Consider the following 18,212-nt stretch of genomic DNA (forward strand, 5'->3'; position numbering starts at 1 on the left):
CAGAGATTATATTTTATAAAATTCTGCCTGCCACAATTAAGGAATATTCATCTCCCAATATCTTAAAAAACAGACAAGATTATACATAGTAATGATGTTATCATTAGCGTTAGTAATGAAGGAAAGACAGTGCCAAAGTTGGGCGAATATCTATTAAGATACACTGTACATGAATTGGTTTTTATCAGAAAGCACAGAAAGATTAAACTGAAAATTTTAAGCATTTCTTCTCATAAATAAGCCAAATGATTTGATATTTATTTTCTTCTGAAGTCCATATTATTTTAAAACCTACTAGATAAAATAGACTCCATTTTAATATGAAGTCTCAATATTATATATATTATTTTCCTGCAAACGTCAGTGAAAAATTGAGCTCCTCCTGTTTCTCCATACAGCTAAAATTTATGTAATCCATAGGTTTCAGCACACAGAGTGAAGGGGAAATGTCGTATTAATGTAGAGTGAATCTAATTTTTGAATTTCAAGTGTTAATGATTTAAACCTTTGTGGCTAGGTCCGGAAAAATTAAATTCTTTAAAAGAGGTTCAAAATCATTGAATAGAACCCTATCAATGCTTGCATCACATCTGGCAATAATGAAGACAAATTAACAGTAAGTTTTTGAAAATCTGGCAAGATGATAAAGCCAAAGCATACAAAATCATTTCTCTGTACTTAGTCACTTGTGGTCCAGGGAAGGATCAACTTCCTGGACTCTCGTGTCCATATCAAAGGAGGAAAATCTTACTGTAATCTGGGTTCCAGGTTTCTGGCTCACAAACAACAAGGCCGTACACTCACAAAGCAGGAAAACATCACCCCCAACACATCCTCTGAGAGGAACCTGCTTTTCTAATATCTGCTTTCACTTTAGTTCAAAGAACTGACAATGGCATAAATTCACACCTTCATCAGGTTAGATTTTAAAGCTTAATGTGCGATGTTAACTCTTCCCACTCATATTTAATTTCTCTTGGCCAAGAAGATTTGTCTTTAAACTACAGATGTAGTCAAGAATTTGCTTAAAAAAAAAAGTTTAATTATTAAACTTAAGTTTATGTCAATTACTTGAAACAATATCACTTAATTTTAAAAATGACTGTATTCATTTTCTGTGTGTATATATGCCAGTCATGTAATGCCACTTTCATCTAAATACTGTTTAAAACAAATATTTTAAATAGCTTAAGTAACAGATTTGGTACTTAGTTTTTAACAAGTAGAGCAGGATGACCAAATTCGAAAAATATTTTGATTCTTAAAGAATGTTGCAGAATAGTTTAAAAGTACCTTTTCTATTAGAACTGCTCATCTAGCAGAAAATCAAGAATTCCATCAACATCCCATTATCACCTGGAACAGTGGATGAAAATCCACCTTTGTTATAGCCATTTTAACTACAGAAATGTGCAATAAACCACGCTCTCGTGATAATTAAAGGGATGGTGAATGTGAAACTATTTGGAAAAGCACAAGGCATTAGACCACATAGGCATTATTATAATTAAAGAAAGATGGCTTGAACAGTGATTTAAGCAATGGTGGCTTGCTGCATTATACCAGATTATACTAACAAATCTTTTTTTATTTGTAAAGCTAGGGATAAATTAATGCATGTCTAACCTTTGTAGCTCTTCTTCATTTACAATGTGCTTTCACATACACTAATCTGATTTGAGTCCTGTATTAACTCAACACTGTGTGTTAGGCAGAATGGTCATTTTTTTGCTCATATTTTAATGTGCTGAGTATAATTTCCATCAATTTGAGACACGGTAATATGAAATTATTAAGCCTAAAATGTGTTGAAAACAATAAAAACTGTAATTGTATAGATGGGGCTTGGGATCAAAATGACACATTTTATTAAATGCAATGTGCAAAATAAAATTAAGTGAACTCTAGTCAAAAAGGGTACAAGACAGGTATTATTTAAAATGCTTTAGTACTCGTTTTCAATAAAAAGAAATCTGGCATTATAAAAATACATAAAATAGTCATGGATTCATACCATTAATTTACATAAGATTTTTTTTTTGCGTAAAACAAAGTTAAAATAGTTTAAAAAGGTATTCTTATATGAAAGTTACTCCCAGTATAAAATTTTTATAACTTTTTGTAATTTTGGTCCATCTGTATAAATAAGACATTTTATCCTTTTAAAATTCATAACTCCATTTAAAAACATAGGATTCTCTCTTTTAAATAAAAGTCCACTTGAGGTAGTATGTTTGAGCTCTTCTTTGCTCCCATTCAGTCTATGTGTCCAAGTCATAAGACTGAAAATGTGGAGTCCTGTGGTTTTCTAAAGTCTGTTTATAGGTACACGTGTGATTTTCTTGCTGAAAATCTGTCCTTTCTTTCCCATATTCCTCTGACTCAGAGTCCAAGTCTGGGGAAGAACGAGCTTTCAGGTGAAAGGCTCTTGGCTGACAATCCACTGGCTGTCCAAAGCTTGAAAAGGCATCCAGATGAGCTCTCTTCAGCGGCTTTCCAAATGTTCCTGAAAGAAAGAAACCCCTTGAGCATATGGGTCCTTTGGCTAGCATGTAAATCAAAACACATTTCAAATGAATGAGCATCTTAGCCCGTAAGCACGAGTAAGTGTTCTCTACAAGTCACTTATGTATCGGGTGTATGTGCATCCGTGTTACGGAGAGAGAACTTACAGAATGGAGCTGGGGAATGAATACATATGTCCATTCTTTATCACATTTCATCACCTAGAGTAATATTAATCATTGAGCAATGAAGTTCCCCAATATTATTTCTTCCAAATCCTGGCTTTAGTTCTTGACAGTCCACAATTCTCTACGAAGGAGATCTGGATTGTTGGTTCCAAGTAAATTATGCCTGGATATGGAAAGTTTCTTTCAAAATAATTCTTATGTCTTGCCCTTTCTTCTTTACTGGCAAAATATTTCCACAATTCTCTATGAAGGAGATCTGGATTGTTGGTTCCAAGTAAATTGTGCCTGGATATGGAAAGTTTCTTTCAAAATAATCCTTATGTCTTGCCCTTTCTTCTTTACTGGCAAAATATTATTTAACTGACTCAAATTCTTGTCAGTCATATAAAAGATATTTTCATTTTTTAAAAAAGAGAATATAAATATACTGTGACAAAATTTCTTAAAAGCTGCATAAAATATTTTAAAATTCTTTTTTTTTTTAAACAATTTGTGGTTCATTTTCCCATATCTCCATTCAGTGAAAAGATGATCTCAGTTCTTCCATCCGTTATCCCCATGCACTAGACAAAAAATTCACAAACGAGTCTTGGTGCTAGCCAGTGTCTACCACCACCAACTTGGGCTTTAAGGCTCTGGCGGTCTCCTCCGCCAAAGCCGTCCAGCTTGGCTGACAAGCAGTTGTTGCCAGGTGGGACACTGTCCACCCTTGGACTATGGTCGAAGGGTGACCCACCAGACATCCCAAACCACAATCATGCAGCGCATACAACTCCACCCCAAAAGCTGCTGTAGCCCAAAACCACTTTTTCCACATGGCTGACAAATGGAGCTCCTAAGTCACTCCCAAAACTTGTCTTCTAGATGATGCCACACACAGAGCTAACCAGAAGGCTCCTAAGGCTTAGTTATGGATTAAACACATAATCAAGTAAAATCCCCCATGTCTGACTTTGCATTTAGGAATACGTATGCTAACTCATAGGATATCAGGACAACACGATTAAAAAAAAAAAAAAACATTTTTCACAAGTTCGGCATTTGATACTCATTGCTCTCCCACATGCAACTTGGAATAGGAATCCTGAGTCAAGGTGTCTAATAATTTAATAAACTTACCCAGGGAAGAATTACTTAAAGTAACCGATGCTGGCTCTGGACTTGGACTAAAACCTAAAGAGGACTTGTTTAGACACAAACTTCTCATTCCAGGTCCTTCATTTTGAGTGTAAGTAGAGCTGATTAACTTCCTCACGTGTGAAGGCCATCCTATGTCACTGACACTCTGTTCACAGGATTCTTCTGAAGGATAAGGACATGAGTAGCACTCCTTTTTCTTTATGTAACTGGGCTCACAGTGGTCCATTAAGGCTGTTCTCAGGTCAGGGCCACAACCTTTTAAATTTGGGGACAATATCAGAAAGAGACAGAGTTAGTGCTTCTGGAAGTCCCTCCAGGGAACAGAACAGAACTCGGGTAAGAAAACCACATACCTGTATGATAGGCTTCAAACGGATCCGAGCCGTACACATTCCCCTTCAAATACACCGCGCCTGAGGACCCCAAAAAGGGACAAAGGAATGGATCCGTGGCAACTTCCATGTCGGCTTCACTACTATTGTCAACATGGCATGTCCCTGTAAAACAGATATCTCAGTCACTGAATGAATTTGATTCAAGTACCCTTCAACATTCTCTCCACTTGGGGGATTTTCCATATTTATAGATAAAAATTTTGGATAGAATAGCATGTAAAAGAAAAAACTGGAGAAATTTATTGTAGGGTTTTTAAACATTTACTGAGGCCTACGGATTAGTAACTGACTAAATCTGTGCCATCTTACAAAGAGGGGCCTCGATGAACCATTGTACTGGATGCGTTCACCTGGGCGCCGGCCCGCAGTGGCTTCCAAGAGAAACCAATCTGTATATGCACACTGCAGCCAAGGTGGCCACGGTCCGAAACACACAATGCCATCAGCACTGCCCCCTTCAGATGAGCAGGACCAGCAAGTGGCATTCAACAAGTCATCTCTGGATGCCCAGCTCAAAGATGAGCTTGGCCAAAAAAACCAAAAAACCCCCCAAAAACCGCTATTGTGAGTATCTAAGCCAAACAACCCAGAAATGATGTGCCAGTTAGTTAGGAGTGGCCACAGCAGTTGAAGGACAAGAGATGCAGTGCAAGTGAGAGATGCCGTGATGGGCCATGTGCCTGGGAAGCAGGAACTGGGCAGTCCCAGAGAGACTGTGCAAGACGTGATCACTAGTGCTGGTGGCTCCTAGAGCTGCTCACAGCTGACAGATCCCCAGCCCCAGTGTCCAAGCAACACAGCATTATTATGTTCCAGTTCTGTCACTTTAAACTTTCCTAAATGTCTTTTCAGTAAACCCTGCTACATTTGAACAAGCTTGCAACCAAATGAGTCTAACCAGAACACCCACCTGTATGTGCAAATCTTCTATCTCTACACCCTCTGTCACTGCCTTGCCAAACACTTTGTGACTATTTGTTGCAATTTTCATCTCACTACTGCCTACACTATGAGACTGAAAACAAATATTCTTCCCTCTCAACTACGGGGTCCACCGTGGAGCAGATATTCAATAAATGCTTGTGGGAAAAGATGGTAAAATGCTTGAAGAGAATGTCAATAGTTTCCTCTTTTGGAGCCCTTAATATGTGCCAAGCACCATGCAGTTTTCCAATATCATTTAATTTCACAACAACCTAATAAGGAAGTACTATGTAATTGCCCAAGGATACACAGTTAAGCGTCAGAAGTGGGTCTTGAACCAAGCTTGTGTGCGTGTATTATGGTGCCTCCATGATTATTCTTAAACCATGCAGTTCTTAAAGCAAGAGTCAGAATTTGATTTCTCTAATTTTAAATCATTTGACTTTTAAGACCATACATGAAACCAGTTAATGTCATTTAAGAAAGGGGAACATTCAGGGCCAAAGAACATTTATAGTGTAAAGAAATTATCACGTTGTATGCAGAAATTAAACCTTAATTTTCCTACTTGTCTTCTCTTAATATCAGAAACAAAGACTTTTCTGGTATTTAAGAAAAAGGCACAATAGTATTTAATTTCAGCTTTGCCAATGGTCTTAGGCCAGTTCCTTAATATACGAGTGTATTGACTGCTTGTGAAAATTAATACTGTATTTGAGCCTTCCATCAGATTATTTCGAGACAACTACAGCCAGTGTTCATTTTAAACACTTACCACTGCTGTCATGTTGTGGTAAGAAAAACCCGCCTCCTGAAGACGTGACAAACTGGTGGTGGCTTCCACTTTCTGAGGAGATGTACCCATCCTGTCTGTCGGCTAAGGTTCCCTGAGATGACAAGTAACTAGGGATGTCTGCTGGCAAGTTGGTCTCATCTATAATCCAACAACAGCATTCTGTTAACCACGAACGACCATACATACCCCACAGCCTTCCCTGATGAACAGTATGTACTCTTTTGGCTTCTGTACAAATCAAATAAATCTACTCCTGAAAACCCACCTTGACTGTCTCGTCTTCAGGTAAGGAAGATGAGGGCTCTGCCGCTCGGGGAAGCACAAGCCAGTTCTCTATTTTATCTTCTATTGGATGCCCCTCCCAAATGTCAAAAACAGATGCTTCAAAAGATAAAGCCTTAGGACTTTTCATGGGGTAGTATCTAAGCTCTTGAATTAAGCTTGATTTCTGCCATATTTCCGACTTAATATCTACCGATATAGGAGTTTGCACATATTAGTCAATTCACAGCCCCCTCCCACTAGTAACAGAATCCTCCCTAGACGCCTGCACACACATATGCACACGGGTACACACGTGACAAGAGAGCGCTATGTCAGAGCGTAAACCTCATAAATGAAGGGCTGCTCCTATTCTCCATCACCTCTGTGTGAAGGAGTGAGGCTGTTTTACTCCGTGCTTTGGACTATATCTCACAGCCAATAGGATCTCCTGATAAGGTTTTAACAAAAAAGGATTAATCTTTAAACATCAGCTTTATTTTGGTCTGGGGTGTTATTTTTAGCTAACCATATTCCTGCAGCTTGAAGCAAATGAGCCACCCTTCTCACAGGGCCTTGGGCTGTGGGACACACATTCTGCAAGGAAATTACCACAGGACCACAAACACACATGACTATGGCACCCCGTGCCAAGCTTCTGTTTACACACCTGTGTTGGTGATGCTGCAATCCTCGTTCCTCCGCCTTGTGTGGTATATGATGACCACCCACACGAGTGACGTGCCCACCACACAGCAAACCACTGCTATGATCACGACACCCACGGTGGCCCATCCATCATCGTCTAAGGACGAGACAGTCATCTGAGGGGAGTCACAGGTGGGAGTGGGCATTACACTGAGGCGCACGTTGCCTCTCTCAGTGCCGAGGGTGTTAGACATTTCACACGTGTATTTCCCGGCATCACTGACATCAGAGTCCACAATGATCAGCAGCTGATTGCCTGCTGCAAAAAAGTGCCTTTCGGTGACCACCAAGGGGCTGTCATCCTTGGTCCAGTTCAATCTGGGAGGAGGGCTGCCTCCAGCGATGCACTGCAGGACAGCCGTTTCTCCCTTGGTTACCGTTCGGTCCAACAGGGGCCGCAAAAATGATGGTGTTTCTGAAATGACAAGTTATGTCTTGAATCTCCTGAATGAAATTAGGTTTTGCATATGGTAAGACCTACCACTTGAATTTACTAATATTAGAACCCAACATCGTATTCTTCCACGGCTTCATGCGTATGCTTCGATAAGCCCAAATATGTATACAACATTCAGAATTTCATTTCATTATTTGCCTGTCATTTGTTGTAACACCTGTTAGGGATAATGTTTACTATTTTTAAAATCTCAATCTCTCTCACTCTTGACAAGATTGGGAATGGTGGAAGAGGGGCAATGCAAAAATTCTAGATGTTTCTTAGAGATAGAAAATGTATAAAAGTAATTTCAAGCATGGGAGTATGTTGATGGATAAAAAAAGTCAGAATGTTTAAATTTTTAAAGGGAAACTTTCTAGTACTAGACGACCAAACCTATACATAAATTCTGAAAGCACTTTTTTTTTTTTTTTTAAAGATTTTATTTATTTATTTGAGAGAGAGAATGAGAGACAGAGAGCACGAGAGGGAAGAGGGCAGAGGGAGAAGCAGACCCCCTGCTGAGCAGGGAGCCCGATGTGGGACTCGATCCCGGGACTCCAGGATCATGACCTGAGCCGAAGGCAGTCGCTTAACCGACTGAGCCACCCAGGCGCCCCTGAAAGCACTTTTAATAATTTGGTGTTCATAGGTTACTTTGCTCAACGCTTCCAAAGATACACATGTGATGAACATGTTCACATTTTTTAAAAAGCTCCCGTTCAGGCAAAAGTTAAAAGACAAACTCTGATTTCCAGAATGGAAGGGTAGGCCAAGAAAAGAGTCGATCTTTCCCAATCTGCTCACAAGTTTTAGATTCTTGTATATGTTTTATAGTGTGAAGACTACTGGTAGCAGAGTAGAGGAAGGGGGAGGCAACAAAGCAATTACTTTTCCCTGCCCCTTGGAACAGAGGAAGTGGATTCATCTCACCGGCCACAGACTTAAAGATGTAATGCACTCCCGACTTCAAAGCTCCTGAGAAGCCCTCTGTTCTCTCTAGGGAAGGGCAGTGTCCTACGGATTACCTCTCACCCTTACAACTCCTGACACTTAGGGCCTTTGGGCGAGCTAGTATCTTTAATTTCTTTTCTTTTTTTTTTTTTTTGTTAAAGATTTTTATTTATTTATTTGAGACAGACAGAATGAGAGACAGAGAGCATGAGAGGGAGGAGGGTCAGAGGGAGAAGCAGACTCCCTGCCGAGCAGGGAGCCCGACGCGGGACTCGATCCCGGGACTCCAGGATCATGACCTGAGCCGAAGGTAGTCGCTTAACCAACTGAGCCACCCAGGCGCCCTAGTATCTTTAATTTCTATCACAGAATCAGACAGCAGCCACTTACCTAGGACAGTCAGAGTTGCATTTGCAGAAATGCTTCCTGCACTGTTCTGAGCTGTGCAGCTATAAACCCCGATGTCCTCGATCTTCACATCCACGATAAAGAACACATCATCCTCAGGCATAACATGCATGCGTCTCTCCCTCGCGGCGGGGAAGTCTGTGCCCCCATCCTTTTGCCAGGCTATCTGCGGGGCTGGATGTCCCAGGGCAGCGCACTCCAAGCGTGCCATGGCCCCAGCACGGATGGTAAGGTCCATGGGGGTCTTGGTGAAGGAAGGGAGCACTGAAATCAGAGAAAGAATGTGGGCATTAGCACTATAGAGTTTTAGAAGTTCATTTTCATTTTTTTTTTTAATATATACTTACAAATGCCCCTGCCATAGGTCAGGCTGGGGTTATTTCTGACTGCAAGACAAGGAATCTGAAGTTGAGATGAAGAGATCCCCTCAAGGTTACACACAGGTACAGAAATGATGAAGTCAGGCCAAGACACAGGTCACCTCCTATACGGACTGAAGGTCTTTCTCCTATTTTCCAGTTACTTTTTAGTTTCCTCAGTAATTATCTGTGAGATCTTGGGCAAATCAATTAATCTCTCTGTACCCTGACCACTCACTTCATCATCTTCTTTTTCTTAAGTCCCTCCTGGCTCTAACATTCTATGACTTTAGATCTGTGTTTTGTCCTACAATTTTAAACTCAAAATTGTTCTATGCATCAGGCCTCAGCAATCATTTATAGAATGAATGCATTAATGAATCATATACAAAAATCTTCTACCATGGAAGGTACAAATGATTAGATAATAGAGTGGTGAGGTTCCTGTCATAAAAAAATGTATTTGGGTCACACAGAGCAAACAATTACATATTTAATTTATTAACAGCAGCTAATACTTATTGCATTTGGTGAGCGTTCACTGTATTCCAGGCTAAGTCCTTTACACCAATTATTTTATCTAATTATCATATCTCTGTAAGGTAGGTACTATTGTTCCTAATAGAAAGATGTGGAAATGGAGGCACATGAAGGTTAAGTAACTTGGTAATTACCGAGTCACACAGCTATAAGCCGGAGTGGCAGGAATCAAACCCAGATCTCTGAATTAAAGGTGGTGTGCTGGAACGCCTCACGGCCTCCCACATCCGACTCATTTATTGTGAACTCCCAAAGAGCACAACCCACGGGTGGCTCATCTCTGTGCTACCCTCCATGATGGGGTCCTAAACGCAATAACTGCTCACGTAGATACCAAGAATCTTAGTTTTGTGGAGTGAGAGGTAGAGAAAGGAAGGGTGAGGTGGGGAGCTGTGAACAGAAGACAGGGTTAGGAATAAGAGAAAGAGAGAAAACCAAATCTAAAAGGTGTCTTTAAATGCAAATGGAAAAGTTAGATCACATACTATTTACTGTAAGCTTGGCTTTGACAGAGTAGGATGAACCGAAGTGATTGGAGATGACACACTGGTATTTCCCTTCACTGGTAAATTCCACGTTGCGGAGCCGGAGAATGGTGGTGTACTCCATCACCTCGCCTCCTTGGGCCCGCAGGTGTGCATAGTTTTCCATTTCGGCATCATGCAGTAGTTCATTGTCTTTTTTCCAAGCAAAAGTCATTGGGGAGTCACTGCTGCTGGCGGCTGAGCAGATAAAACTCAAATTGGAACCTTTTATTGCCGACTGTGTTTCTGGCTGGACAGTGATCTGGGGCTTAGGAAAATCATCTGTTCAAGATGGAGAGGAGGAAACAGGACAATTTTAAGGCCTAGGAGTCCAAATGCTACTCAGTTTTTAATACCAAGAAACTCAAAACAAGTGAGGGCTTAGGTTTTACCCTTTGTGTATGTTTCATAGATGGACTAACAGTCCTCATGTTGAAATGATGGCCTGGGAGAGTGTTTATATTCCAAAATAATAGTCTCATCTCGGTTAATGATTGATAAATAGGTGTCAGTCTCTATTTGAAGTGAACAAATTAGTTTATAGTTTATCCTAGGCCCCTTATGCTTTTTTTTTTTTTTTTTGATTTTATTTATTTATTTGACAGAGAGAGAGATAGCGAGAGCAGGAACACAAGCAGGGGGAGTGGGAGAGGGAGAAGCAGGCTTCCTGCCAAGCAGGGAGCCCGATGTGGGACTCGATCCCAGGACCCTGGGATCATGACCTGAGCCGAAGGCAGATGCTTAACGACTGAGCCACCCAGGCGCCCCCCCTTATGCTTTTTTAAATATAAATACAAGAAGAAATCAGCTAAGAAACTTTTAGGCTCATGGATCATCCTTAAACGTTACTGGTAAAACGAACTGCAATTTTTCCCATGTTATCCACAAATCAGCAGCAGCAAAACTGAGAAATCAGTATCACTAAAGATAGCAATTAACACTCCATTTACCAAAAACAGAACCCATATTAAAGAGCAGTAATTTTTAGATAGAGTTGAAACAAATAATCCTCAGCAAAAGAAAAACCATCTCTCAAACTCCCTGTTGAGACCCTGGCTCCCTGTTGAGACCATCAATCAGGCCGCTGTACTCCACTGTCAGAGCTGCATGATAATTAGAGCTGGGCAACTCTTTCATTCCTAACGGTTATTTTTAGTTCTCTGTGACTTTTTGGAGAAGTTACTTTTTTGAACTGCACTTTCTTGGAGATGGTCTAAACCCAGAAGGAAACAGCTTAGATCTACCAAAATGTATTATCTGAGTGCTCTGGAAGAAGGACACGCGTGTGTGTGTGTGTGTGTGTGTGCACGCGGACGGGCTTTGGGAATGCTCTGGGAACTCCAATGCTGCTCACTTCCAATACCATGTTGTCATCAAGATGGTTTCTTTTTCTGTATGATTATTCTAGAATTCTCATCTGATAAATCAATGTTTAGATTCACAACGGAGGGACTGAAAGAAAAATCTAAAGACACCATATACACGTCCCCAAATAATAGAGAGTTCTTATCTTGGGACTAGAGAACTGCGAAATAAGCACCATGGGAAAGGCATGGCTCAGGCCCTTCTAGATGAATGCCAAAAGCTTATTTAGATCCAAAAGCTACATCAGACATTTTATTTCCAGAAACTGTTGGCACTGTTTAATGCTGCAACCTAAAAAAAACGTATTTTTCTTGTACTTGACTAAACAATCGTAGGCAAAGAAGTTTCAAATAAATTTTTAAAGGCCAATGTAAAATTAGGTTCTGTAGTATCTTAACACACATGCTAAAATTTAAGCTAACTTTGATTTTGTGTTCTATGTGCACATTTATTTTTACAAAGGTCTCCATGGCAGTGAATAGTAAACAGCAGTGTAGTGTAGTCCACAGAAGTCTGCAGCAGGAAGAGGAGAACCTGGGGTTTTGATCCGGATCTGCTGACTAGCTACGTGAGGTTTGAGATTTCTAGCGCTGAGATTCTTAGACGCTAAAACAATGGACCTTACGCTGACTGATAATAAATTCAAACTTTCTATTACATGTAATATTTTAACCACTAGGAGCAAAATTTTTAGCAGCCTGTAAATCACGAGCTGATAATTTCCCCCCTGTACCCCAACACGCAGCATTGACGTGGGTTAGGTTCAGCGTCTCCACAAGCCAGTCACTTCCCACTTCACAGACGCAGATGCTGAGATTTAGGGAGGAGGGGGGTTCTGACTGCCCATCAGTTCTCCCAAGATCTAAGGCCCTCGTTCCACCCAACCCCCCTGATGTCCAAACAAAGACATTTAAGGAAACTCTTTCTCATCTGTAACATTAAAATCATCAGCACACTATAGATCCATTTCCATCTACCTCAGCAGATATAAAAGCTTCATTAAGAGAACATAAGCTTATTCAAGACCATTTGTTGGAGGGGAAAAAAGAAGAATGAAGGCAGAGGCAACAGTTACAACTCACCACACACAAAGCCATCTGGGCTAACAGCAAAAATACTTCTTCCTTTTAGCAGCTGAGGATGGGCGCAACTGGCATTTACAAAGCTCTGAAAGTTGTTTTCTGCCACCCACTGTGGGAGCCATTTTAGTTGGCAATCGCACAAAAGGCTTGATGTATTTAAATGCCTGAGGAGAGTAATTACGTTCAATTTGTTTTATATGAAATGCAGATTCTACGAGTAAACTAACTCAAGTAAATATTAACAAAGCAATGAATGTGGAAACCAAATACACACACCCCATGCAATAAATATTCTCTAGTCCATCTTAAAATGTATGAAATATTAGCACCATGTTGTTGTTCTTACTGACCTACTGAGGGAGAAGTGCTGATATATTGAAAACACCTCACTCCTGAAGGCTTGCTATCATGATCAGGTCCCACAAATTTAAATTGCAAATTCGTAACAGAAACAAAAAAACTTCTCAACAAAAGAAACAAATCACCAACTCCCTTTGCTTTCTGGTATAAAAATTAAGTAAAGCTAAGAACGCGCTAGATACATTTTATAGACACGTGATCTAGGCTGACATGCCCCCCCCCCCGCCCCCCCGCCGACAGCTTCCCTGACACCATGTTTCATTTGAAACTCTTGGAAAGAAAAGGAAAGCTTACAATTGCTGAAGTTTCTTCATTTGTGAAAATGCATTGCCTTGTAATGACATGATTGCGTTGTCACTCAGATCTCTGAAAACAACCAAATTGAATACATTAGAGGGAATCACTGCCTGCCTCAGGCAAAAGCTGGGCCCACACTGCCCACCCCATTCACCAAACTACTCCATGTGCTGAAATGCACCAACTGGGCAACTCCAGAAGAACCCATTAGGAACCTTGGATCAAAGAACACGAATATTTGTACCAGAGGCAGGTTCTGTTATAGTAAAAAAGATTTGCTTTATATCATCATGTCCAGGTTATTTGACTCATGAGGGCCTACTAAGCTGTTCTGCTGTATTTTTTTTTATAGTTTTATGGTTTGTTCTGCTGTATTATTTTATTGCGTTTGTCAATATTCAAATTAGTAACCAATAGTAACTTTTAAATACACAAGTAAAATTTCTCATAGTTATGCTTTTTAAAAAACCCATCATGTATAAAATACTTTCTATGACATGCACTGCGTTAAATGATTTACATTTATGTAGTATTACATTTATTCCTCATAGCAACCCAAAAGAATATGGTTTTACTACCTTGTTCACCATGAAAGGGGAAGATGTGAATTCAATTATTTTCCATTTCAAAACCTATGCTCTTGATCAGTAACCCATTCTGCCACACACAACTCACTAGTAGAGACAGTAAGGCATTCAGACAAGATGTACTTGCTTTTAAAACACACTTTGGGCAGGACATTTATAAAACCAGAGAATATTCTAGGCTGAATTTATTTTTAACTAGTGCTTACAAGCAGTTTGAATTAAAGCACTCTCCACAATGATTACTACTCTGTTTTTCTTTATGGGGTCAGAGTATACATAAAGGATCCTGAATGAGATGAGGGTCAACAGAGGACAAAGGTACCAAACATGGGCAGAGAAAGAGGCTGGGAGAGTCAAGACGGTTTAAAAAACTGCAGCAGAGGTTAATACTCCACTGATCCACTAATTCCACTTTCCCAGAAATGAAATGGGTCAGATGACAAACCCTTTGGCTAGTTTCCCTTTGAAAATAATTTGTTTCAAGAAGTCCAGCAACACTGGTCCGCCCTTCCAAATTCTGCTTTGCAGAACCATCTGACTCCAGCCTGAATTGCTTCTGTCAGCGTGGCTAGCAATCCAAACCTCCCTCAAACTAATAAATGAGTCAGAAAACAAGGTGGTCACAGACAATGGCGAAATCGTCTCTCTCAAACACAGTGCAAATGTGGGTTTGCCCAAATGTGTTCCGAACTTCTTTTGTCCAAGTTGATATTAAAACTTTTGGCTATAAACATTCCCTACTAGAGTGGAGATCTTTTACATCATTTTTTACTTTTTCTGTACAAGTGGAAATATTCCCATGGTTGTAAGAAGCTGGTTGGTTCAGCGCTCATGCAGGTTTTGACTCCTATCAAGGCTGGCTAGCTTGCCCTCCTAGTGGCTGCAAATATCTGCGTTCCCTAAATGTCATTTCAAAAACATGTGAGGGGGTGGTGCAGAGACTGTGAAGACAAGAGCTAGTGTGGCACAAGGACACGGACAGCAGAGGCAGCCCTGGTGTGAGTCCTGCCTCGGGCAACTGCGAGCCGATGTGCTGGTAGCAAAACCGAACAAGAGAAAGAACAAAGGTGGGAAAACAGGTTCTATGTTTTATAATTAAACAACAGCAATGACAAACTAATAAAAGTCCCAAAGTAGTGTCACTACCCTCCTAATGTCACTCCTAAGGACCGTGGGAAATTGCTTTTTTAATCTTTAAAATGAAAGTCACCATCTTAACTGTTCAACAGAATCAATGGATACTCAAAACCTCCACTTCTTAAAAATAAAGGTAACAGGAGCTACTGGATAATTTTCTCATGAGGATTAAATGAGACTATATATAAATACCTGGCATAATGCCTGATGTATAGTAAGTGCACAATAAATGGTAGGTTTTTGAAAATTACATATATCAATACTTAAGAAAAATAACTGAAAGAAAACCCAATAATGTATAGTGATGTCCTCAAATGCAAAGGAAAATGTATACCTATATACTTTCATATAGATATAGGTACGTAGATAAACTGGTAGAGGATAAGCAGATGTGTAAATATACTTTATGGTACAGAGAGAATGCCAACAAAATTAGATTCTAGTTTATCTTTCATGACACATAAATAGGTAACCATCTTAGACTCCTTTAGGGTAACTAAATTCCAGTCACTCACAGATGTTCTAATGCGTCCAAACCGGTAAAGGCTTTTTTGGTAATAGATCGAATCCGGTTTCCCTGGAGTATTCTGAGGGGGGGAAAAAAAAGTTACAATGGAATAGTTAAAGCCCCATTTGGGGGTGGAATTCTCATGAAAAGAATCTCTTTTAAAATCAATGTGGGGAAAAAAAAATCATTGTGAACAATTCTATTTTCTTCAATTAAATGATATACCCTGTACAAACGTATTCATGCCACCTATTTCAGTAACATAGTTCAGCATGGTCTCAAAGCATTCAAGAGAGAACCGGCAAATATAGGTATTCAATAAGTTACTCCGGCGGTTAAATTAAAGACGTGATTTTCAAAGTCTTCTTAGGAAGAGGTAGAAACTTCTTCCAGGTAAATGGTCTCAGAACTATAATTAGTAAAACAGACAATAGTGGAGGTCTTCTTACGCTCCCTGCCCATGGATAGTTTCATCATCCACGGAAGTTTAGGGCTATATGGAACTCGACTTGAAAACTTCGGACACAGGGTCCGGCCACCAACAGGGCCACTGTAAGGCGAACAGAAGCAGGTTTCTGCCTGTACTGCCTGGAGCCTACAGCAGTGGGCACTGGGGCTCGCCACTTACAGATTCTGTGAGCAGAACGCAACACTGAAAGTTCCAAAATGGTGAGATCAGGAGTGTCCTTCCACACAACGATAATCCCAAGATTCTAAGCACTTGAAACAATTTAAAATTCTGGGCTGGATATTAAAATAAGTCACAGCTCACCAAAGTGTTGGAGAAAACCACCATACCAAGGAAGAAAAGCTAATTAATACCCATCCTGTATAACAACACTCATCTGGGGAGATGACCAAGGGAAGCGACCAGATTCAGCCTCTAGTTCTAAACTCTCTCAAATCTCATCCTGCAGAATGGACTTCAACAGGTGTAGGTCAGACAGGGAGGCAACCATGAAGCAAATCCTACTCACAGCCGCCTCAGTTTGTCAAGCCCAGAGAAAGCACCGTTCATGTCTTCAATAGTCCAGGAAATTTCATTGTTCTTCAGATCCCTAATTATAAGAAGAAATGTTACCGAAACTGGTACCAGGCACTTAACAAAAGATATAAGCACTCTCCTTAGAGAGATGCTCAGAAAGCTAATATTGCCACCCAGGAGGCATGTAATTTGTAATAAATTCCTCATAATCCCCCACGTCATCTCCACCCCTTTCAAAACAATAGAAAACACTTTCCCTCTCCTAACACTAAGTTTTTGTCCAAAATCAGGACAGTTGATTCGGTCCTATTAATTCCTCTATCAAGATGACTAAATTCTGAAAGACCTGAACAATCTGAAAAATACATTAAACTTTAAAACCACCGCTCCAACCACACAAGTAGGAGCTGGCCAAAGCACAGAGCATGTCTTTCAATTATGTAATGCTTCAAATAGTGAACAGAGCAAAAGTTTCTGACAGTGCAAAAACAAAAAAGCCCATTGCACAACATTAAAATGAACATTTTAGAGATTCTTCAAAGGTCAATTAATCCAACTCTGCCTTCTTCCTCTTAGGACAGAGATCAAGTCTGGATATGATAAACAGGCATCTTCCTTTGCTGCTCTTTGTATATCTTTTATGTTCTGGGTACTTTTCTAATCTGCATTTTTATAAAGAAAAATCAGTGGATTTAAAATCGTTTCCCTTTTGAGCAGTTACCAACTTCCTGGAGATCCTGAGAAGGCTAAGTGTAATCACCAAACCAATCTGATCATTGTCCTTTTTAATCCCTCTAAGAAACACATATGGATGAAATGGACTGATTTTAATCAAACTGATCTGGGAAAGATTAAGACACTACTTTCTGAGTCTATACATATTTCCTTCACAACAAAGGAAATCTGCTTGGAGAAAAGTGGGCACATTTAGGAACCAATTAGGTTCATGTATGGAGAACAAAATGTGTACTTACAAAGTCTTTAAACTGGAAAGCCCCCGGAAGGCACAATCAGCAATGTAGCTGACTTTGTTATTCCCAATGTGCAGTGTATTTAGTAAGCTTAGGCCCAGGAAGCTTGAATCATCCAACCTCGATAAGTGATTGAAAGTTAGGTCCCTGTAAAAAAAAAACAAAAAACAAAAACAAATAATAGCCTTTATTTTCCAATTCAACACAATGATTTGTTTTCAAACAACAGGTAATATATGTAACCACAATAATCCTTATTTTAACACTCTGCCTTCTTAATAATACTCAGGTAAACATTATTTCTAATCCTAGTAATTAAAAAAAATTCTCTTTATTTGAAAATAGCCCATCACTGATTTAGACCATGTGCCCTAGAACTCAAACAACACAGTTGGCTTCAACTTATCACAACAAAAATATGACTAGGTTGCATGTGAAAAAAGCTGTCACCCTGGAAACTTTGTTATGAAAATTTCACAGATCAGTGGTAAGAAGCTCATGCTCTGGCATGATCCGTGCTCTCGAACCTGAGGAGAATAAAAGGCAACTCACAGCTCACTGAGTTTCTGGCAGAACTCCCAGGCATCAGGGCTGATCCTGTTGATGGCATTTTGGCTGAGATGAAGTTCCTGCAGCATCAGCAAGCCGTAAAGCCAGCCTTTGGTAATCTCTGTTAGGTTGTTATGGTCCAGCTGCCTACATTTACAATAAGAGTCAAAAGCAGGATCAAAAGTTCATTATCTAGTCTCTTCAAAGGAGACATATGATTACAACCTATTACA

The 18,212-nt window shown here is 39.9% G+C and overlaps 1 protein-coding gene across 2 annotated transcripts in view; it reads right to left on the reverse strand.

Moving 5' to 3' along the window:
• Positions 1–1,851: 1,851 nt before the first annotated feature.
• LRIG3 (leucine rich repeats and immunoglobulin like domains 3) overlaps positions 1,852–18,212 on the reverse strand; it is a 47,452-nt gene continuing 31,091 nt past the window's right edge. The window contains exons 7-19 of one of the 2 annotated variants that reach the window (XM_081821970.1): positions 17,983–18,126; positions 17,434–17,577; positions 16,452–16,532; positions 15,482–15,553; positions 13,240–13,311; positions 12,586–12,749; positions 10,100–10,420; positions 8,698–8,979; positions 6,880–7,332; positions 5,928–6,086; positions 4,187–4,330; positions 3,813–4,088; positions 1,852–2,506 (exon numbers count right to left, since the gene is read on the reverse strand). In XM_081821970.1, coding sequence (XP_081678096.1) covers positions 2,262–2,506; positions 3,813–4,088; positions 4,187–4,330; positions 5,928–6,086; positions 6,880–7,332; positions 8,698–8,979; positions 10,100–10,420; positions 12,586–12,749; positions 13,240–13,311; positions 15,482–15,553; positions 16,452–16,532; positions 17,434–17,577; positions 17,983–18,126 — 2,557 coding nt within the window. In that variant the 3' untranslated portion in view covers positions 1,852–2,261. Of the gene's footprint in view, positions 2,507–3,212; positions 3,257–3,812; positions 4,089–4,186; positions 4,331–5,927; positions 6,087–6,879; positions 7,333–8,697; positions 8,980–10,099; positions 10,421–12,585; positions 12,750–13,239; positions 13,312–15,481; positions 15,554–16,451; positions 16,533–17,433; positions 17,578–17,982; positions 18,127–18,212 lie in introns of those variants that run through there. The other variant, XM_081821971.1, reaches the window with a different exon arrangement.

This window comes from Leptonychotes weddellii, chromosome 5, assembly GCF_054177405.1.
Source record: "Leptonychotes weddellii isolate Sample4059 chromosome 5, ASM5417740v2, whole genome shotgun sequence".
NCBI classification, from domain to species: domain Eukaryota; kingdom Metazoa; phylum Chordata; class Mammalia; order Carnivora; family Phocidae; genus Leptonychotes; species Leptonychotes weddellii.